Source organism: Ascidiella aspersa, chromosome 7 (assembly GCF_963924565.1).
Source record: "Ascidiella aspersa chromosome 7, kaAscAspe10.2, whole genome shotgun sequence".
Classification (NCBI taxonomy): domain Eukaryota; kingdom Metazoa; phylum Chordata; class Ascidiacea; order Phlebobranchia; family Ascidiidae; genus Ascidiella; species Ascidiella aspersa.
Window position 1 is genome coordinate 14,076,223 of NC_139453.1, and position 18,143 is coordinate 14,094,365.

The 18,143-nt window shown below is 35.2% G+C and overlaps 1 protein-coding gene across 1 annotated transcript; it reads right to left on the reverse strand.

Moving 5' to 3' along the window:
- Nucleotides 1-14,491: 14,491 nt before the first annotated feature.
- On the reverse strand, nucleotides 14,492-15,208 carry LOC146137967 (uncharacterized). The gene has a single exon (XM_083393718.1). It carries the CDS (start codon nucleotides 15,206-15,208, stop codon nucleotides 14,492-14,494), a length of 717 nt encoding a protein of 238 aa, XP_083249844.1.
- Between the last annotated feature and the right edge of the window lie 2,935 nt (nucleotides 15,209-18,143).

An 18,143-nucleotide genomic window follows, 5' to 3' on the forward strand; every position in this document is an offset into this window, starting at 1 on the left:
AAGAACATCTAAAAGCAAAAGTTATGCCAAACAAAGGTGTAAACGAAATAGCTTTTGACACAGTGAGGGATGAAATTGTTGCGATGAATTTGTTGTCACAATGAAGGGATGAATTTGTTGCGTAAAAAGAAGGAAACTAATAGTAAATGAAATGTTTGGTATATACTGTTTCTAAACAGCGCTTCAACTTAACATATGTTCTCTTCAACCTTTTATTGCTTTGTACACCGTTAACAACCTTGTGTCAATATACATATATATAGGCCTATATGTACTCTTTCAGGAGGATTTGTCCTCTTTTCTCAAGAAAAGTAAATGGTCCTACGAGGACGCTCAACAATGCCAAATGGCTCTCCTGTTTCGCATTTTTGTTAGTTGCTTATACTTTCAACAAGACTTTTAGGCAAGACGTTGTAGGCTATTTATTTCCAAAAACTTGCTGTAGCCATGAAACATGCTGAATTGCTGGTTAAAAAAGGTGATCCAAAAATTTGTCCTGCCTTCTTGATTGTTATTGCAAACATTGCGACAGAGAAATGCAACCGAACCTCACATGTAAAAATAACCATTAATAGAACAAATGTGTGTGATTATTCACTTTAAAACGATGGATTTTAAATCGTTACTTGACTCTCTTCGCAGCCACCAACAGCAAAACCATCGCGCTCGCAACAAATAGATCAATATTTGCGCTCGAGTCGGCCAGCAACACTAAATTTCCTATCGAAAATTAATGCTATAATCCCAAAACAACCAAACATCCCGAAAATCAGCATAAAACATTTAAACTCAAACGTAACAATTCGATTTTCGTTTTACTTGCCGGCAAAAATTGTCCCCTTTTTGGGTGCTGAAAATATGGGTGGTAGCCCTACATATATAGGTTGCGGAGTCGGACCCGAGACTCAACGGTGTAAATGCCATATTAGAAATTTTGTGGCATTTGTTTTTGAAAACTGCTTTCAATGGTTTAGGCGACGGATATACGAAACTGTACTGGTGATAAACACTCTGTCATAAAATTCCTTCATATTACAACATTTAACATAAACGACACAAATACGTCGCAATATTTTGTTGATTAAGAGCGAGGTGTTAAATAATAATTGAAACGCGTAATTCAGCCTAGTCTTTTTCAATGTTAACTTGTTAAAACTGCCAAAAAACCTTAATTGGTACTGATAAAGGTTTACTTAAATTGTCATAACTAATTAACTGAAGAGTTTGATTCAGGTCAATTTTAGCTCATCCGACTCGACGTTGCATATGAATGGAAGTGCTTTTATTGCTTTCTGTTAAGCAACTTTCATCTTTACATCTCTTAATGTTTGCAAGACCTAAGAATACCGAACATCTATAGTTATGGGTATATTTTCATTAAAGTTAAACAGTGAAACACAAATATTATTAAAGGTAATACCACTATGTATCAATAAATTGTAGCCTTTATACATCGTAAAAACTCAATTTGTGGATCTCACAATGATAACATATTTGTTTGAGATGGATTAAATATACTTTTAAGACATGTGCTCCAAACAACTTATTAAGCATATTGGCCAGGGAGGCAAATGGTGATTGTCTGCAAATTAGTAAACTAATCTAAGGAATTTTCTAATCAGTTTTAATTAATAGCGCTTGCCCGATTAGCGTATATGTTTTTTTAATCATTAGCTTAAGGTCAAACCTAAAATGTCAATTATATATTGTTTATTTACTTGGAAATATTATTACCACTGGGTAACTGGCCATTTTGAAAGGAATACGGGTTGCCTGGTCTCTCAATTTCTGAGTACAATTGAAACATTATTTAGTATCCCTGTATAAACGAGAAAAAAATCGATTAATTTATTTTTAGCGAGTCGAACAACCGCTATATAATAGGTTAAAATTTCGTACTGGACACTATTGATTTGCTACATACAGCACTTAAAGGTAAGTTTTGCGTGGCCAGTACAGACAAACTTTTAACTTCGTGATAAAAACGGCAGTTGTCAACATAAAAAGCTAATTTAAAGCCATCGCTGTAAACAAATAAATGTTTAATTATTGTGTACATTATGTTTTTAGATGAACAAGTTCTTCTTGCTTTTGGTATTATTGTTCATTGTCTCTACCGCAAATGTTGACGCATGGTGGGCGAGTCGGCGGCGAAGAGCCCCTGTTCCGAAGACAAAGAAGGTCGTTCACGCTAATAAAAATCCGAGCTGGGAAAAATATCACGATGTTGCAAGTAAGTGTAGGTTGAATATATTTCTTTTATGTCTTATTTTTATCTTGTGTCAGAAACTGTGGTTTGGTCCATCTCCAAAGTACTAGGTAAAAAAGCTGATTTATAATTCCTTTAAAGTTTACCGCTATATCCCTTTAATTTTAATAGGGCCTACTCCAATTTATTTACGACACCTTCTCAAAATCAAAGGTGCTTTGCATTATTCGCAGACAATTACTACAAAAGCGAAGGTGTAAATAAGGAGGATGCAGAAAACGTGGCCGAGATGTTCGAGGAGGCACACCAACTCTTTGAGATGGTCAATGAGATGGACCTAATCTTTTTTGCTGTCCATTGTGAAATACAGCAAAAATAGCAGTTACATATAGTTTTTTTTTTTCATTCTACAAGCGTTCAATTTTATTCTACAAAGCGTTCGTCGAACCCCCTATTTTCGCTCAGTAGTCGTTTTTTTTCTAGCAGCTGATACTGAGCATATTTGAATTATAAACTTGAATTCACATAGGTTAAGTTAGTCATACCTTTGACTTACACCTTGGTACATAAAAGAGATTCGAATATAGCTTGAAATAACAGCATTTATGTTTCAGAGGACATTCTCGCCGAACCCTTGAAACAGCTGCGTCGAACCCCAAGGGTTCGATCGAACCCTGGTTAAGAGCCACTGTCCTTAACCGAACAGCGATCAACTCTATTTTGGGAGTTTAATAAAATCCGACAAAAAAAATATTTTTTACAAAAACTAAACACGATTAACAAACTGTTTTGAATATTCGCAGAGAATCGCACAGCCTGGTTAATTACCTCAAACAAAACTGTATTTAGTTTTTAGGTGCTTAAACAAACAGCGTTTGCCTCTAGGCCTTTGTACAAACAATTTCTTTTTGGTATACCAAATTAACGCTTTCGGTGCTTGAAATCCAGTTATAACAGTAAAACTGTTTACGGGTTACAGCAGGGGTCCGCAAATACTTTTTGACGCGACCCAAATACTTTAAGTTGCTTTTAAAAAATAACTTTGCTAAAAAAAACAGTAACTTAATTGTGTTTCTATTTATTAAGACAATTCTGTGTTATGCGTTTTGTTCATTTCAAAAGAGAAAGGGTTCTGTAACACAATTGAAAGAAAATTGCATTTTACAGAATTTCAAGCTACGATAAATGTCCTACTTACACTTGTCACCTTTGGTCTGAGAAGACTCCATCAAAACGCAAATATAATTTAAAGTCAAACTAGATACGCGCGGGGCGCGAACATTTTGTGCATTTTCGTATAGTTAAAAATATTAGGCATGGCCTTGTCTACAGTTTTTGCGGGCCGGATGATTTTCACTGGATCCGGCCCGCGGGCAGTAGGTTGCCGACCTCTGTTTTAAGACATGGTGTTACAAAATTAAACCAAAAGGCGACATCTTAACACAACGACGTTAAACACCCTGCTTTGTCCTGCCTAACTGAATGCGCCAAGCGCAACCAGATTGCCTGCATCTGGTTTTGGTAAGCAAAACTTTTCATTTAAAAAGATGGACGACGCTTGACGAAATAAAATATATATTTCCGCAAACATAAAGATTCGGGTAAAGCGTGCTATAACAGCTTGTTAATATCGTTGAAGTTCGTGAAAAACTGCATAACCTAGTTAAGCAAAATAAGTATTTATCTAATCTAAGTTTGCATATTTTAAATCTAAGAGAATAACGTGCTCACGACGCTTTATTACACAAAACGGACTAAAAAAACACATGCTAGGAAGTAAACCCAGATTCCGGCTCAGCAGATCAGTTTGGTGTTTTGTGAATGACCTTAAGCCCTAAATAGTGTTGGATTGCAAGCGCTTTTTCACCCACCTCGATCGAACGAAGCTCTCGCAACATTTCACGGGTCTTAGTGTAGGCCTATATATTTTCCGCGTGACAATACTAGTCGCGCTCAAAGCAAAGGCGGCTCTCTTCAAGAGAATTCAGTGTACTAATGGAAACAATTAAATATATTCCAAATATAGACTGTTATTAAAATATGTTCAGGCTTTCGCGACACAAACTGAATGGTTCTGCGACCCCCTATTTGCGGACCCCTGGATTACAGAATGCAGAATGACTTCGGCTTTTTACAGATAAAAAAAGAGTTGACCGAACGTGAAAACGTAACATCGAAATGTAAGATTACCAGAGATGTTGTAGGTTAGTCTCTGTGTCAGGTAACGGACAACTCAGTTGGTGTTGCTGGGAACGATCGTTCTTGGTGAGACTGGATTAAGTAACAATAAGGCATGACGTTGAACAGCGATTATTTCGGTCAGTATGTGATAACTTCATTAAGATTTTTACGGTTACGCAAAATCTGCGCCCAACGTTATTATGTTGTAATCTGCGTGACTGTAAAGGAACAAATTCAATTCTTCGTCTTGCAAGATTAAACTACTAGTTTTGCAAAGTTTTTATACAATTCAACAAAGTATGTAACCAAAAGAAAAAAATCAATTCATAGGCTTGTTAGATTTAATTACTATCGCCGGATTAAATGTCAAATTTTGCGAACTCTACCTAAATTTTACGCGGTAACAGACATCAATAAGCTCCTAAACATAAAATTTTATTTAAGGAAATATACTTAATTTGATTTTTTATGTCCAGGCAAGTAATTGCGCTTGAAAAAAGTTTTGCCCGGATTGGTTAAACTTGGACTATCTTTTACGTGATTAAACAAACTGCAAAAAGCTATTAAACATAAAAGTATAAACTTTGTACGTTGCTTGATGTTTATTCAAAGTATGTGTTGTATACAGTGTTTGTTACGTCTGCACTAAACGCCAAATTAAGCTGCGTCCAACGTCAGACAAACCCGTAACCCGTTAAAAATATAAATTGCTTACCGTTCAATACGTAATTTGATTTACAACGCAGGTAATTGTGCTTGAAAAAAAGGTTGTGCGCGGTTCCGTTAAAAGGTTTACGGTGTGTCGCGCGCGTGCCGGGCACACGACGGGGAGTGCCGGTCCTTTTTTAGTCGACGACGACGTTGCTCTGCCAGCGACCGACCAGGCGAACATGTTGCCACAAACAGATTATAATCTCTCTCTTTTATATATATGAAGATATTAACATTAGGCCGATGTAGGTTATATAAGAAATAATGTAAACCGTTAAATCAGCAGTCTCAAAACTGTTCATCGTGGAGTCCTGATCACGCACTTCGGAGGTAAATTTATTGTGTCGTAAGTACACCTATTCTTGTTTGTTCATTTGTAATTAATATTCTTTCTTTGTGACTCGCACCCACAATTTGGACACGCGCGACTGATTTGAACACGCATAATACCTTCCGACTTACTAGTAATCTAAAACAATTTATATTAACCTATTGTTTTGATTAAATATATTTTAACCTACGCTTTTGCATCTATTTTAGTGTTATTTATCCGTGTATTATTCTTTTTAAATCTTTATGTCGAAGAATATTTCTTCTTCGTTGTTTTTAATATTTTCTTCTTCGTTTTTTTTAAGGTTTCAAGCAAACTAAAAGCTGCAACGGTAAAACTTCGACTCGTCTAGCAGCCATGTTATAAACCATTTATATTGTTAAACAAAAAAAAATGGATTTTATTAGTAATGCGGTGCAATATCCCATGATATACAAAGGGAGACTAAAACACAATACAACTGATAGAAGTTCGCGCTTGCCAAAAAAATACTTTTTCGGAGGCATGGCCAGGTGCCACCTCTGTATCCACCCCTGCTCACATTCCTTTAACCAATCTGATGACCAGCAATGGTGGACGGATGTCTGACTGGCCTATAACATAAAAAACCCGTCTAATTTTAGACCTGTCTCAAAATTCCAATTTCAGCATCAGGTAAAACGCAAGTTTGTATGGCGCTTGAGGTACTCTAGGCTATTCCGGAGGGGGAATGACAGGTTGTTTCTCTCTTTGTATTCTTTTCGTACGTTCGCAGCTACGTTCCGAAGTTTAGCTTTAGCCAGTTTCTCGTAAATAACTGTTTCCAAATCTAATTGGTCTCTGTGGGGTCTGGAAAACTTGGGGCTTTTCAATTTGTTTGGTGGTATAAAAATATTGGTAGAATCTTCCTTATCTTTGAATACTTTGAATGTGCGATTGGAATCCATTCTTTGTCCCTTATTGCATGGGGAACTGACAATGCCACTTGGCGAAATATATTTTCCTTCTAAACAAAACGTCTGATCCTGTTTTTACTTATGTTTTTAATTATGAGTTTTACTTGTTAATGAGCAGTGATCGACTGGCTAAAACCTGCCGCCGATGGTTCTGGATTGTATAAAAATACACCCTAACATTTAAACAAATTTGTTATATTCGGTTTACATAATACATTAATGATATATAAAAAGGACACAAATCTAAAAGCTTGGTTTTGCAATATTCTGCAGTCTAAATGTACAAAAATATTCGGTTTCCCGTGTTAGGGCGTTGCAAAAATGTTGATTTATTTTATATTTGGAGGATAATTTTGTGCTGTGTAGGCTACGCCAGTTTTGATTCGTGTGAAATGCAGTAGCATGTTATGGTTTGATGAAAATATTTTGTTAACAGATTTGTGTAATGTCAATATAATACATCTTGTTTAGCGATAATTATTAACGCTCATCTCTTATACATAGCACAATATATTCTGAAGTAATAAAATTGTGGTGATTATTTTTCTTAAGGACAGAATTGCATTTATATTTACCCGAATATAGAACTCACAGCGACTTTAGTGATATGAACATACTATACGAATAGGATATAAAAATAGGTGACCAAAATATACTTCGATCTCTTTGTGATGTCCTTCCTTAGGGGGTCATGGCCCACAGGTTGGAAACTCCTGCTGTACACTATGGGGATTTTTTCCAGTAACTGGATTTTTGTCATTTTCGTCAATATCAGTTGATGACTGAGCACTTGTTTTTGAAACTAAATTTACGTTTCTGGTGCAAATTATTGCGTTTATTAGCACTTACTTTCACAAAAAACTCGTCTATTGCTATATTTGAAAATTTGACTAGCAAGTGTTCAGTTCTTCGCTATATTAGAGCGAAAATGGCTTATTTATCCTACTATATATAGTTGTGGGGTGAAGAAAATCGAACGTCTTTCTGTCGTTTCCCTGGAGATAAGATCGTACGATACTGGCTCCGTTCCTGGTCCAAATAATGGGTCAAATTACCCCTGAAATTTCTTCTGGCTTCGTCGAAATAGTAGTTTGTATGCTCTTCTGAAATATGTTTAATTTAAGCTGTTCGGATCTCGATACTTTCTGACGAACGAGGAGGTCACCAATTTAGCTATAAAAGGGCTGTAGTTACGGGTAAGAAGGTGCTGGCTCTTAGGACGAGAGCCGACGGCTGCTTATAGTCTCTTACACGTTCTCAGTCAAGACTGTCTCCAAATAATAGGCGCTAAATTACTTATTCTTAACCACTTATTGTACTCTAGACAGTGTCACTTCACTCAGATGTTGCTTGTTGAATATATTCACAAATCTCAGCAGTCCACAGCACACGATAAGGTAACGCGGAAATTCAAGCCGCTAGTCTATAAAAAGTATTTGATAGAATCCTCGCGAAAGACCGCCAGCACTCCTATCGGCGCTAGGTCACGCGTCAGTGGACAACGGCGACGTGCATAGTGACGTCAAATTGGGCAAATGTAAAAGCGAAAAGTAGGAAAACAAATTCCAAACGCTACAAGATCTAGGATATTTTTGGGAGAACAATTGTTTTCAGAGATGACGACATTGAGTTTTTTGAAATGAATACAAACAGGGAGGTGGTATTTCGACGCACTGTGTTAAAAACTATTTTGTTCACTAGCGTGTTTAGGGGGGTGGGGCGGGCATCGTGCGAGGTAATAAAATAAACGCATATTTTTTGCCAAAACGTAAAATAGCCTTGGAAAATTTAGAAACAGAAATAGCCTCGACACCACTGGAAGCGCCAAGAAGTCAAACCAATAAATATCATTGATGTGTTGAAAGCAGCAAGTGAACTGCAGACATTTCCCTGTATTTCGAAATTGCTACATATATTTGCGACTTTTCCACGTTCATTCAGTACATTAAAATACATCAAAAACCTGCGTTCTACTATGGGTGAACCTCGATTAAATGGCCTTGCCTCTTTATTTATTCACCGCGATATTAAATTAAATTACGACGACGTATCTGTGGAATTTTCGAAAAAAATAGACTTATATTCTTCATGTAGATAGTGTATATTCCCTGTGTCGTATTACGTAAGTGTATATTTTCTATTTCTTCCATTGTTCATTCGTTTCCGTTTAAAAAACATACGAAGTATTACATGTATGCGATCGAATCGTGACTATAACGTTCATTATACTTACAGCAACAGTAAAGGCATTAGCACTTGTTGTACATGTTGCTCCAACCAACATATTAACACCAGGTCTAAACAAATAAAATTATACAAGGACCGCAGAAAGCAAAATGCTAAATTTGAATGTATTTTTAGCGACGACGTTAAGCTGCGTCATAACATGGCTTCATACAAAATTAAATCTTTAAATACACTGCGTTTATTAGGGTTAAATTCGCAAAACTTGAAACAACAGATTCAAAGTATGTTTTAACAATAATTACACAGATCAAGGCGTGGTAAACATTTACCAAGTAAAATTGGCAAAAATATAGCAAACCATAGACGTTAAATTATTTTCAAAGAATGATTATATTTGCTTTGCAAAATGTCACCTGGCCCAAATTTAATAACATGGCCGTACGCATTATTTACGTAAATTTTATTTATCAAATATATTTTTCGGTCATTTCCCAAATACCTTGCCGCATTTGAATTTATTATCGCGGTATCACATGAAGAGGCAAGCCAGTATGTAATAAAGTTTCACCCATCGTAAAGCAGGGAAGCATTGCTAGAAGCTTTATTTATATGACGTTCGTGAACTATGTCGCCAGATTGTATCATAAGTTAAAACAGGCCTAAAAATTTTCGCGAAGGTAAAGCTTTTAGGCGTCAAGTGCCAGTTTGTCACTGTCTCTGGAAATGGAATTTTTGTTTTGAAGCGATAAAAATAAAAATATATAAATAAATAAAATATTTTGATTGCAAAACGATTCTAAAATTAATTTTGCATAGTCTTTACGAAACTAATGTATAAGAAAATTAAACCCTGGCAACTACCCCTTTCGCACCTAAGACATAGTTAAGGCTTGAAACCCATATCTGTTTTTGCTTGCAGAGGAAGCAATAGAACAGGCAACGTTTATACTAAATCACAAACCAAAGTCAAATTATTAATATTTGAAAGTAACCCTGATAAGTAACGCTATTTATAACGGTCCACAATCCCCCCCCCCCCACCCCCCCAAAAAAAAAAACAATTAAAAAAAATTTAAATTTAAAAATATACACTAAAACCTGAAAATATACCCTCCGATAAAATGTGCAACAACCGCACCCCCGTCTAGTTGAGTTATTGCTTATATTTAAACGAATTTACCAATAAATAGCTTAATGTTATTTATATATCGGTGATTTGACTTGAGTTGACTTGGACAACTGGTGACTTGGATTAAGACTGGTCATTTATTGAAAAAGACTAGACTTTAACTTAGTTATTTCGCATATGACTTTGCCATTCTAATAGCCTTAACAGTCGCACACTGCAAACGCGTTTTAGCGTTTTAGGCAGTTGTAGTTTTAATCATAGTGCTTCATATTCTACGAGCAGTACCACAAAAAGGGTAATGTTAAGTCAGAGGTTCTTAAACTTTGGGTAATGCCCATGTGTTCAAATTCAAATTCAAAGTATTTATTTTGCCATATGCATTTTTTCAAAAAAAATGTTGATCAAACTAGGAGAAAAATTAAACATGCGCTTTGGCAAGGTGACACCGAATAACCCGGTAGGGTTTACGAGTCTGATGCCGCCTTGGTATGAAATAAGTACCGGTGAATTAAAAATAGAATAACGAATAATTTAGATTTTTTTTACGTAAGGTTAAGAACAAAAGAAGAATCAATGCGACAAACGAAAGAAACAAAACACAAAGATGATCACAAACCGTAACAAAGAAAACATAAAAAACATATTAACTTGCAGTCGTTACGGCTCGTTGGTTTAGAGCAAGATGGGTTTGTTTACTAACAAAACATTTACTGCACGTGTTTTACGTCCCAAGAATGTTAATTTTGGTAAGCCAATTAGTACATTTCCAAAAACATGGCTTTGTACTTTTTTTGGCGCTGGTCTAGAATCCTACCACAATGAAACACCATTTGGGTTAGGGTGCAGGTTAGCGTTTGGGTTAAGGTAAGTCAAGTATTATTATTAAACAAAGAATATAATAATACTTGACCCACCCACACCCAAACGCTAACCCGCAACCTAACTCAAATTTTGTGCGTTGATTTTAGAACTGTGGTAGGATTCTAGACCAGCGCCCTTTTTTTTTAATATTTGCGAACCCAGTTCCTTTAACATGGCCGGTGTTTCATTCCATATTTTTGGGCCTCTATAATGAAGGGATCGTTGGCCTAGCTTGGTATTGCACCTTGGAATGAAAAAATGTCTCCCATCAGCCTTTCTGGTGAAATTAGAATGAATTTCGGAGACCTCAGTGAAGAAGTCTTCGTATGACGAAGGTAACTTCTACTGATAGAATTTGTGCGTAAGTAAGTAAGTAATGTTTATTTTTCCGTTAGCGCTTAAATTAAAATACTCAAGTAAGCTATAACAAAAAACAAATTCACGCGCGATACGGCCGGAGCAGCGAAGGGTCCAATGGACCTTCCAGTCAGCTGCACGGTAAAGGTAAAGGTAAAATTAAATTAACTTAAAATCAGGCAAACTTTTTAACAAATATATAAATAGAGCACATAAAAATGTGAAAACAGTACATGCGTTTTCTACGTATGAAAATAACAACGAACGTTGTGAACATAACAACTCAGCAACACGAGGTTTGAGAGACAAGGTCCAGAAGCATAACAATAAATCGAAGCAATCAATGGCTATCATAAGCAGGAAAAAAGACAAGAAATCAGTGGCGGCTTATCAGTTGTCTTACAGGCAACAATAATGATTAGTCTTATCATATAAAAAAAGTGGACGCAACAAGAAAAGTAGACCGGCAGTAAACGGAGAGAGTAATTAAATCAGCTGGTGTTTACAAACAAATATAACACGTGCGAATATTGACCACCTCTTAAACTTCCATTTATGGACTCATGGCATATTTTTCAAGGTAATATTTTTTCAATTTACGTTTGAAGCTCCACGTATTACAAGTTTTAATTTCATCAGGTAATTCATTCCAGGTTTTAACTCCTTTGAACCGTAGTGATTGTTGCGATCTCATGCTTTTTGCCTTCGGTAAACAATAGTTGTTACCAGTGGCAAATCTAGTTTGGTGAGTATGAGTTATTACGTTGAAATAATTGTTGAATGTCCTGGGCAAATCATTCTGATAATATTTGTGGACAAATTTGGCAATTTGAGTAAGTAGGACGTCTTTAACTTTTAAAATATTTGTTTTTATGTAGAGTGGAGCTGGGGATGAAAAGAATGAACTACCAGTTATCAACTTTACTATGCGGTTTTGAAGAGAAATAATTGGTTTTAGAACGTAATCACATGCAAATCCCCAACATAAAATGCCATAGAGTAAATGGGGATGTACCAGGGCATAATATAGTGTGGTAAGAACTTGAGACTTCGCAAATAATTTAATCCTAAACATAATTCCTGCCGCTCTAGCAATTTTACCTGATATTTGCTTAATGTGGCAATCCCATTTTAGTCTATTGTCTACAATTACCCCCAGATATTTTGTGGAATTTGTTTGGTCAATGGTGAAAGTACCCATTTGCAATTTGAAATTTGAATATTGGCTACTTTTGGAGTTAAAAATGAGGTATTTTGTTTTAGAATAATTTAAGGATAACTTGTTTGCCTGTAACCACATTTCAATTTTAATAACTTCTTGGTTTACCTGCAATTCTAACAATTGAAGTGATTTATTAGACATCCAAAGGCAAGTATCGTCAGCAAAGAGCCTCGTGTTTAAGTTCGAGGCATTGGGTAAATCATTTATATACAATAAAAACAACAAAGGCCCAAGAATGGAACCTTGTGGAACGCCACATGACAAGTTTTCCCATGATGATTCCTTTTGGTTGACAACAGTATACTGACGTCGATTCGACAAGTAACTTTAAAAAAAATCATTTATATGACCACGGAATCCATAAAAATGTAGCTTATTCAGCAATATGTCATGATTCACAGAATCAAAAGCTTTAGCAAGGTCAAGGAAGATTGCACAAGTGTTTAACTTTGCATTATTCATTGCCCTGAGTTGATCACAGATTTCAGCTAATGCCAAATTGGTAGAATGTTTAGCTCTAAATCCATATTGAAATTTATTGATAATTTGAAATTTCTCACGATATTCCTGAATTATTCCATGCAAAAGCCGTTCAAAAACTTTGGCTATGATGGGCAAAAGTGAAATTGGGCGATAATTGGTTAGTAATGTGGTGTCACCACCTTTAAATATGGGTATCACTTTTGCCTTTTTTAGACAATCAGGAAAAACACCAACTTTAATACAATTATTGAATAAGCTACATAAGATAGGGGATAAGGTGAATGCTGCAATCTTTATCATTCGTATTGGCATATCATAAGGCCCTGTTGCTTTTTTTTCAGACAGCATTGTGATACTATTTAGTACCTCCGTTTCATCAAATGGCATGATAACAAAGGAGTTTGGTAAAGAGTTCTTTAAGAAACAGCTATAAGAAATGTTGGATTTGGCAATTTTTTGTGCCATCTTTTGGCCAATCTGGGAAAAATAAGAGTTCAGGACATTTGCTTGGTCAAGTTTATTGACTATTACCCTGTTGTTATACGCCAATTTATCAATTTCGTGTGGTTGGGATTTTTTTTGTGTTGTTAATTCTCCTATTAATTTCCAAGTAGCTCTTGGGTTTGATGATGATGATTTGAAGGCCCGTTGATAATAATTTTGTTTTGCAATTTTTATTACCTTTTTAAGGAGTTGTGTATACTTTTTGTACTTTGTTATTGCGGCTAAATTTGTCATCCTAAAGCTTTGCTTGTATAGCTTGTTTTTAGTTTTAATTGATTTTAATATGCCGTGATCCAGGGATTAATGTGTTGTTTATTTTTTGCTCGTGAAAGTTTAATGTATGGTGCATGTTCATCTATTGTATTTTGTAAACTGGTCATAAACTTTTCAAATTGTTTATCTATTTCAAGATTTTCAGTGTTTTCTACAATACCTTGACACTTTATTTCTAAATCACACAGGTACTGTTCTATATTTAAATTCTTATAATTCCGAATGTATCGGAAGGTTGGTTTAATACAAGGAAGAGCATTTTTTGACAGCACAAATGATGGAAGATGGTCGGACATGTCAAAAGTGATTAGACCAGGTGTGCTGTTTGTTGTATTGCTGTAAATGTGATCAAGGGCTGTTGCAGTAGTTGATGATGCTATTCTTGATGGTAGCGATATTAAATTGTTTACACTTAAACTTTTTAGCATTAAACTGTACTGTTGTATTTGATGTCTGGTGTCCAAAATATTTATGTTGAAGTCCCCAAGTATGTAGTATTTATTATTAGTTCTGTTTAGCTCAAAGACACAGTTTTCAAAATCTATAGAGAAGTTATCAACGTTTTGAGTGGGATGTCGATAAATTACTCCAACTATCATTTTTTTCCGCAATGAGTTGATATCTTTATCCATAAGCTTTCACAATTTGGCGACGCAAATATGCTGGAGGTGATATTATGGAAGTTTAGACAGGATTTGACATAAAATGCAACACCACCAGCTTGGGTAAGTGAATTTTCATTTATAAACTTAAATCCTTCAATGGAGATATTGGCAACTGTGTCAGACTTAAGTTTCGTTTCAGTTATGGCAATTACATCTGGCTTTTTTGGCAGTAAGTCCAAAAAATCTACGAGCTTGTTATGGTTTTTAGTCAGACTTCTAACGTTAAAATGCATAAGTAGTAAATCATTCGGATTTGATAAGCTGATTATTGCTTTAAATTCCTGGACGGAGTAATATTTAGCCAGTATCATTTAATTTGTAAAGATCATAAAAATAAATATATAGTTTAATTTTAACAACATATTGACATTTAATATTAAAATACACAACAGACATATATATATACATACAGATTGTTAAGTTGACATCAGACCAAGGAGCACTTAGTGAAAGTCAACTTGCTTGTCTTGTGGCACTGGAATGTTGTGTTTCCGGAGGTCTTCGATACTCCGGATCGATACAGACCTGGAATCATCATCCTTTCTTAAAAGTGATGCACCGTTTCTTGTCCATAAATACTTAAAGGAATTCTCTTTGTATTTTAAACAAATGTTGAAGAGGTTTCTGTTGTATCTTGTTAAACTTTCATTGATGTATATGGTGTTTTTTTTGTATGTTCCTGTTTTTGTTTGTTCTGGAGTGACACGAAGTTTGGATTTGTTGTCAAATATTATATTTCTGATTCTTCTGCTTATAAATTTTGCGATTATTGCTGGTGGTGTTTTCTTCGCTTGCTGTAGATGGTTTGCCTGTAGTCGGTGCGAAATGCTAATATCAGCCCTGGAGATGGTTATGCCAACACGTTTAGCAACCGCAACCACAATATCATCAGTGCATTCATTGTCCTGAACTGAAACACCTCTGATTTCCAAACATTCCCTTCTACTATATTGTTCTAAATCATTTATTTCTCTTCTTTGAACTTCAACCATTTGTTCCATTTTTTTTGCATTTTCTTTCAGTAACTCATTTTCTTTTCTTGTTGCCTTAAGTTCTTTAATCGTTTCTGTTAGCTTTTTTCCCACTGCATCATATTTTTCAGCCAAAAAGTCTTGGCTTGCTTTTATCTCTTTTAAAACTGCATTTATTTTGCTGTGCATTGCTTCTTTGAAATCGTTAATTTGTTCTGGTAAAGAGTCGACCTTTGTTGCCAGAGCAGTTGTAGCAGATCTTTTCGAGTGCTAGGTGACATATTGTTTAGTTTATATTAGTTTTCCTTAATCTTATTCAAATAGAACCTTAATTCGAATGAAAAGTAATTTCAGCTGTTTGGAGTGTGTTAATTCAATAATTTTAGGTCTTTGTAGATGGGTGTAATATGGCAACTTCTTCTATTAAAGGTTATAATTAAAATGTTGTTGTGTGGACATTAAGTTGGTAAAGGCCAGATTCGGACGCTGGTCTAGAATCCTACCACAACAAACATTATTTGGGTTAGGGCACGGGTTAGCGTTTGGGTTAGGGTGGGTTAAGTATTAGTATTAAATAAAGAATATTATAATACTTCACCCAGCCACACCCAAACGCTAACTCGCACCCTAACTCAAATTTTGTGTCTTGATTTCATAACTGTGGTAGGATTCTAGACCAGCGCCCAGATTCGTTCTCATTTCCCCAGCAGGTGATGGTGTATTGTAATTTTGAATAAATACAACTGTAGTATGTAGTTATCAGTGTTTGTAGGTTAACAAATTTACTTAGTTTATACATCAGACCACAATATTTTGCAAGGTGGTTTTGTAAATGAATGATGTGTTGGGACCAATTGTTCAGACCACAATTGTTCATTCATTGTAACACCTAAATATTTAACATTAGATTTTCTTGATATTTTGCTTTGGCCTTAGTATGTTGAAAAGTTTTTACTTTGGTTTTGTTGTTTAGTCAAGCATATATGATGTTTAATGTTAATTTGTTGCTTTGCAGCCAAGAGCTTACTTTTTTAGTTCAATATTTGTTTTGTTCTGCAGGTTCTCAAGTTTTGTGTCTGCCATTATAAAGTGTGAGTCATCTTCCACATGTGACTTGGTTCATTTTTGATTTGGTACCATCAATAATGTTGTATTGGAAGCGATTGTTTAAGCAAGATGTAAATAGTTGTAAAGGTAATCCCCGGCTGCCAAAAACAATCTCCATTTTGTTCAATAGTATGTTATGGTCCACATTGTCAAATGCTTTTGAGAGATCGAGTGAAATACAACAGGTATTTAATCCCTTATCAGCATTCAGTAATAATTCATCTTGTATTTTATTTAATGCAAGACCAGTGGAGTGACCGCTTCTAAATGCGTATTGGTGTTCATACAGAAATTATATTTTTCAAGCTGTAGAGCCTAATGTGAATCATTTTTTCAAATACCTTACTAAATGTGGAAAGTAGAGATATAGGTCTGTAATTTGTGCATTCATCCTTTGAGCCAGATTTATGAATTGGAATGATTTCGGCTATTTACAGCTTATCTGGGTAAATTCCCTGTGGTAAACAGTTGTTGAATATGTCACTTAACGATGGTGCAATAATTTCAACAGCCATTTTAATAAACTTAACTGATATGTCATTGTATTGAGTTGCTTTTTTACATTCTATTGAACTTACAATTGCAGAAATTTCATTAGGTTTTACTGGAGCTAAATAGAAGGAATTTTGTGGAATAAAAGGAATTACATTTATTTGACTTGGTTGCTGTGGTGAAGGTATCTTGTCAGCTAATTTCTTGCCTATTTCAGAAAAGAAATTGTTGAATGTTTCAGCAATTTTTTGATGATCATAGGTTAAGGTATTAGTGGGAGATTTTATTTTGGAAATATGATTGTGTACCCTGCACTTTATATTGATTATGTCCTTTATTATTTTCCATGTTTTATTGTTATTGTTATTTGATAGAATTTTCTGATAATAGTTCCTTTTTGATGCAAGTATCACACGACTTAATGTATTTCAATAGCGTTTGCATTGATATGCTTCAGAAAACTCCTTGTTTCGATGCATCTTAGAAAACATTTTATGCTTTGTTTTGATTGACTTTATTATCCCGTGGGTAATCCATGGCTTTCTAAGCATCCTTCTTTCTTTTCTAGTTTTTTTTCGAATAGGGGCATATTTATTAACAACAGATTCAAGAGTTGTGCAAAAGTTTACAAGGCATTGTTTGGTGATCTAGGCTGAACAGTTTTCAATTATAAAGACCAATTATAGGTTGCTTCACAGCAAAATTTTGACCTTCAACTCAAAATAATTAACCCATGGGGGAAAATATTTAACCAAAAATATAGAAATTAAAGTGATTTTTTGATGGAATAAAAATTGCAAACAGAGTGGTGTACAGTGCCTGGCAGATTTTTCATTTAAACTTGCGTCGGTAAAATATGTTGTTTTGTAAAAGCAATAAGTTAATTTACTAAGAGAAGCCTCTTTCTAAAAGGCAAGTCGCACGCGCTTAGTTTCACTGAGATGAGACACTTTGCACGATGAATGTTGCACGCGCTGGACAAAATAAGCACAGCAGGGAGCCAGCCGCTCGCGGCTAGCATAAAGCAAGCGATATGAACAAATTCTGTATTAAAGGTTTTCTGCCGCTAGATTGGAGTAGATAGCTGTAAGAACTAAATCGATTACGTCACACTATTGACTTTTGTCCCCAATTAGAGGCGTATAGGGGTGCAAGAAAAAATTGTCAAATATTTATTAATTATAAAGACAAGTTATAGGTTTGCTTCGCACAAAATTTATATTAAGACCACTGGCAATCTATCTTGTAAAAGTGCACCATGTCCAACCTATAACACGCAACTTCGGGCCACATCCGCTTTTGCCTGCTAAAGCACCGAAACTGGAAGCACAACATTGGGAGTATATGGACACTGACAAATAAGACCCGTTTAAAGAATATAGAATAACTATGTAACACCCGTGGAACTGCGCTATAACCCCTTAGCAAAATATACAAAAACCGCACACCCTGTCTAGTTTCTTATGTTTTTATCACTTACAAAAAGCTAGCTAAAAAAATGGGTCGCCAAAGCATTGCTGTTATA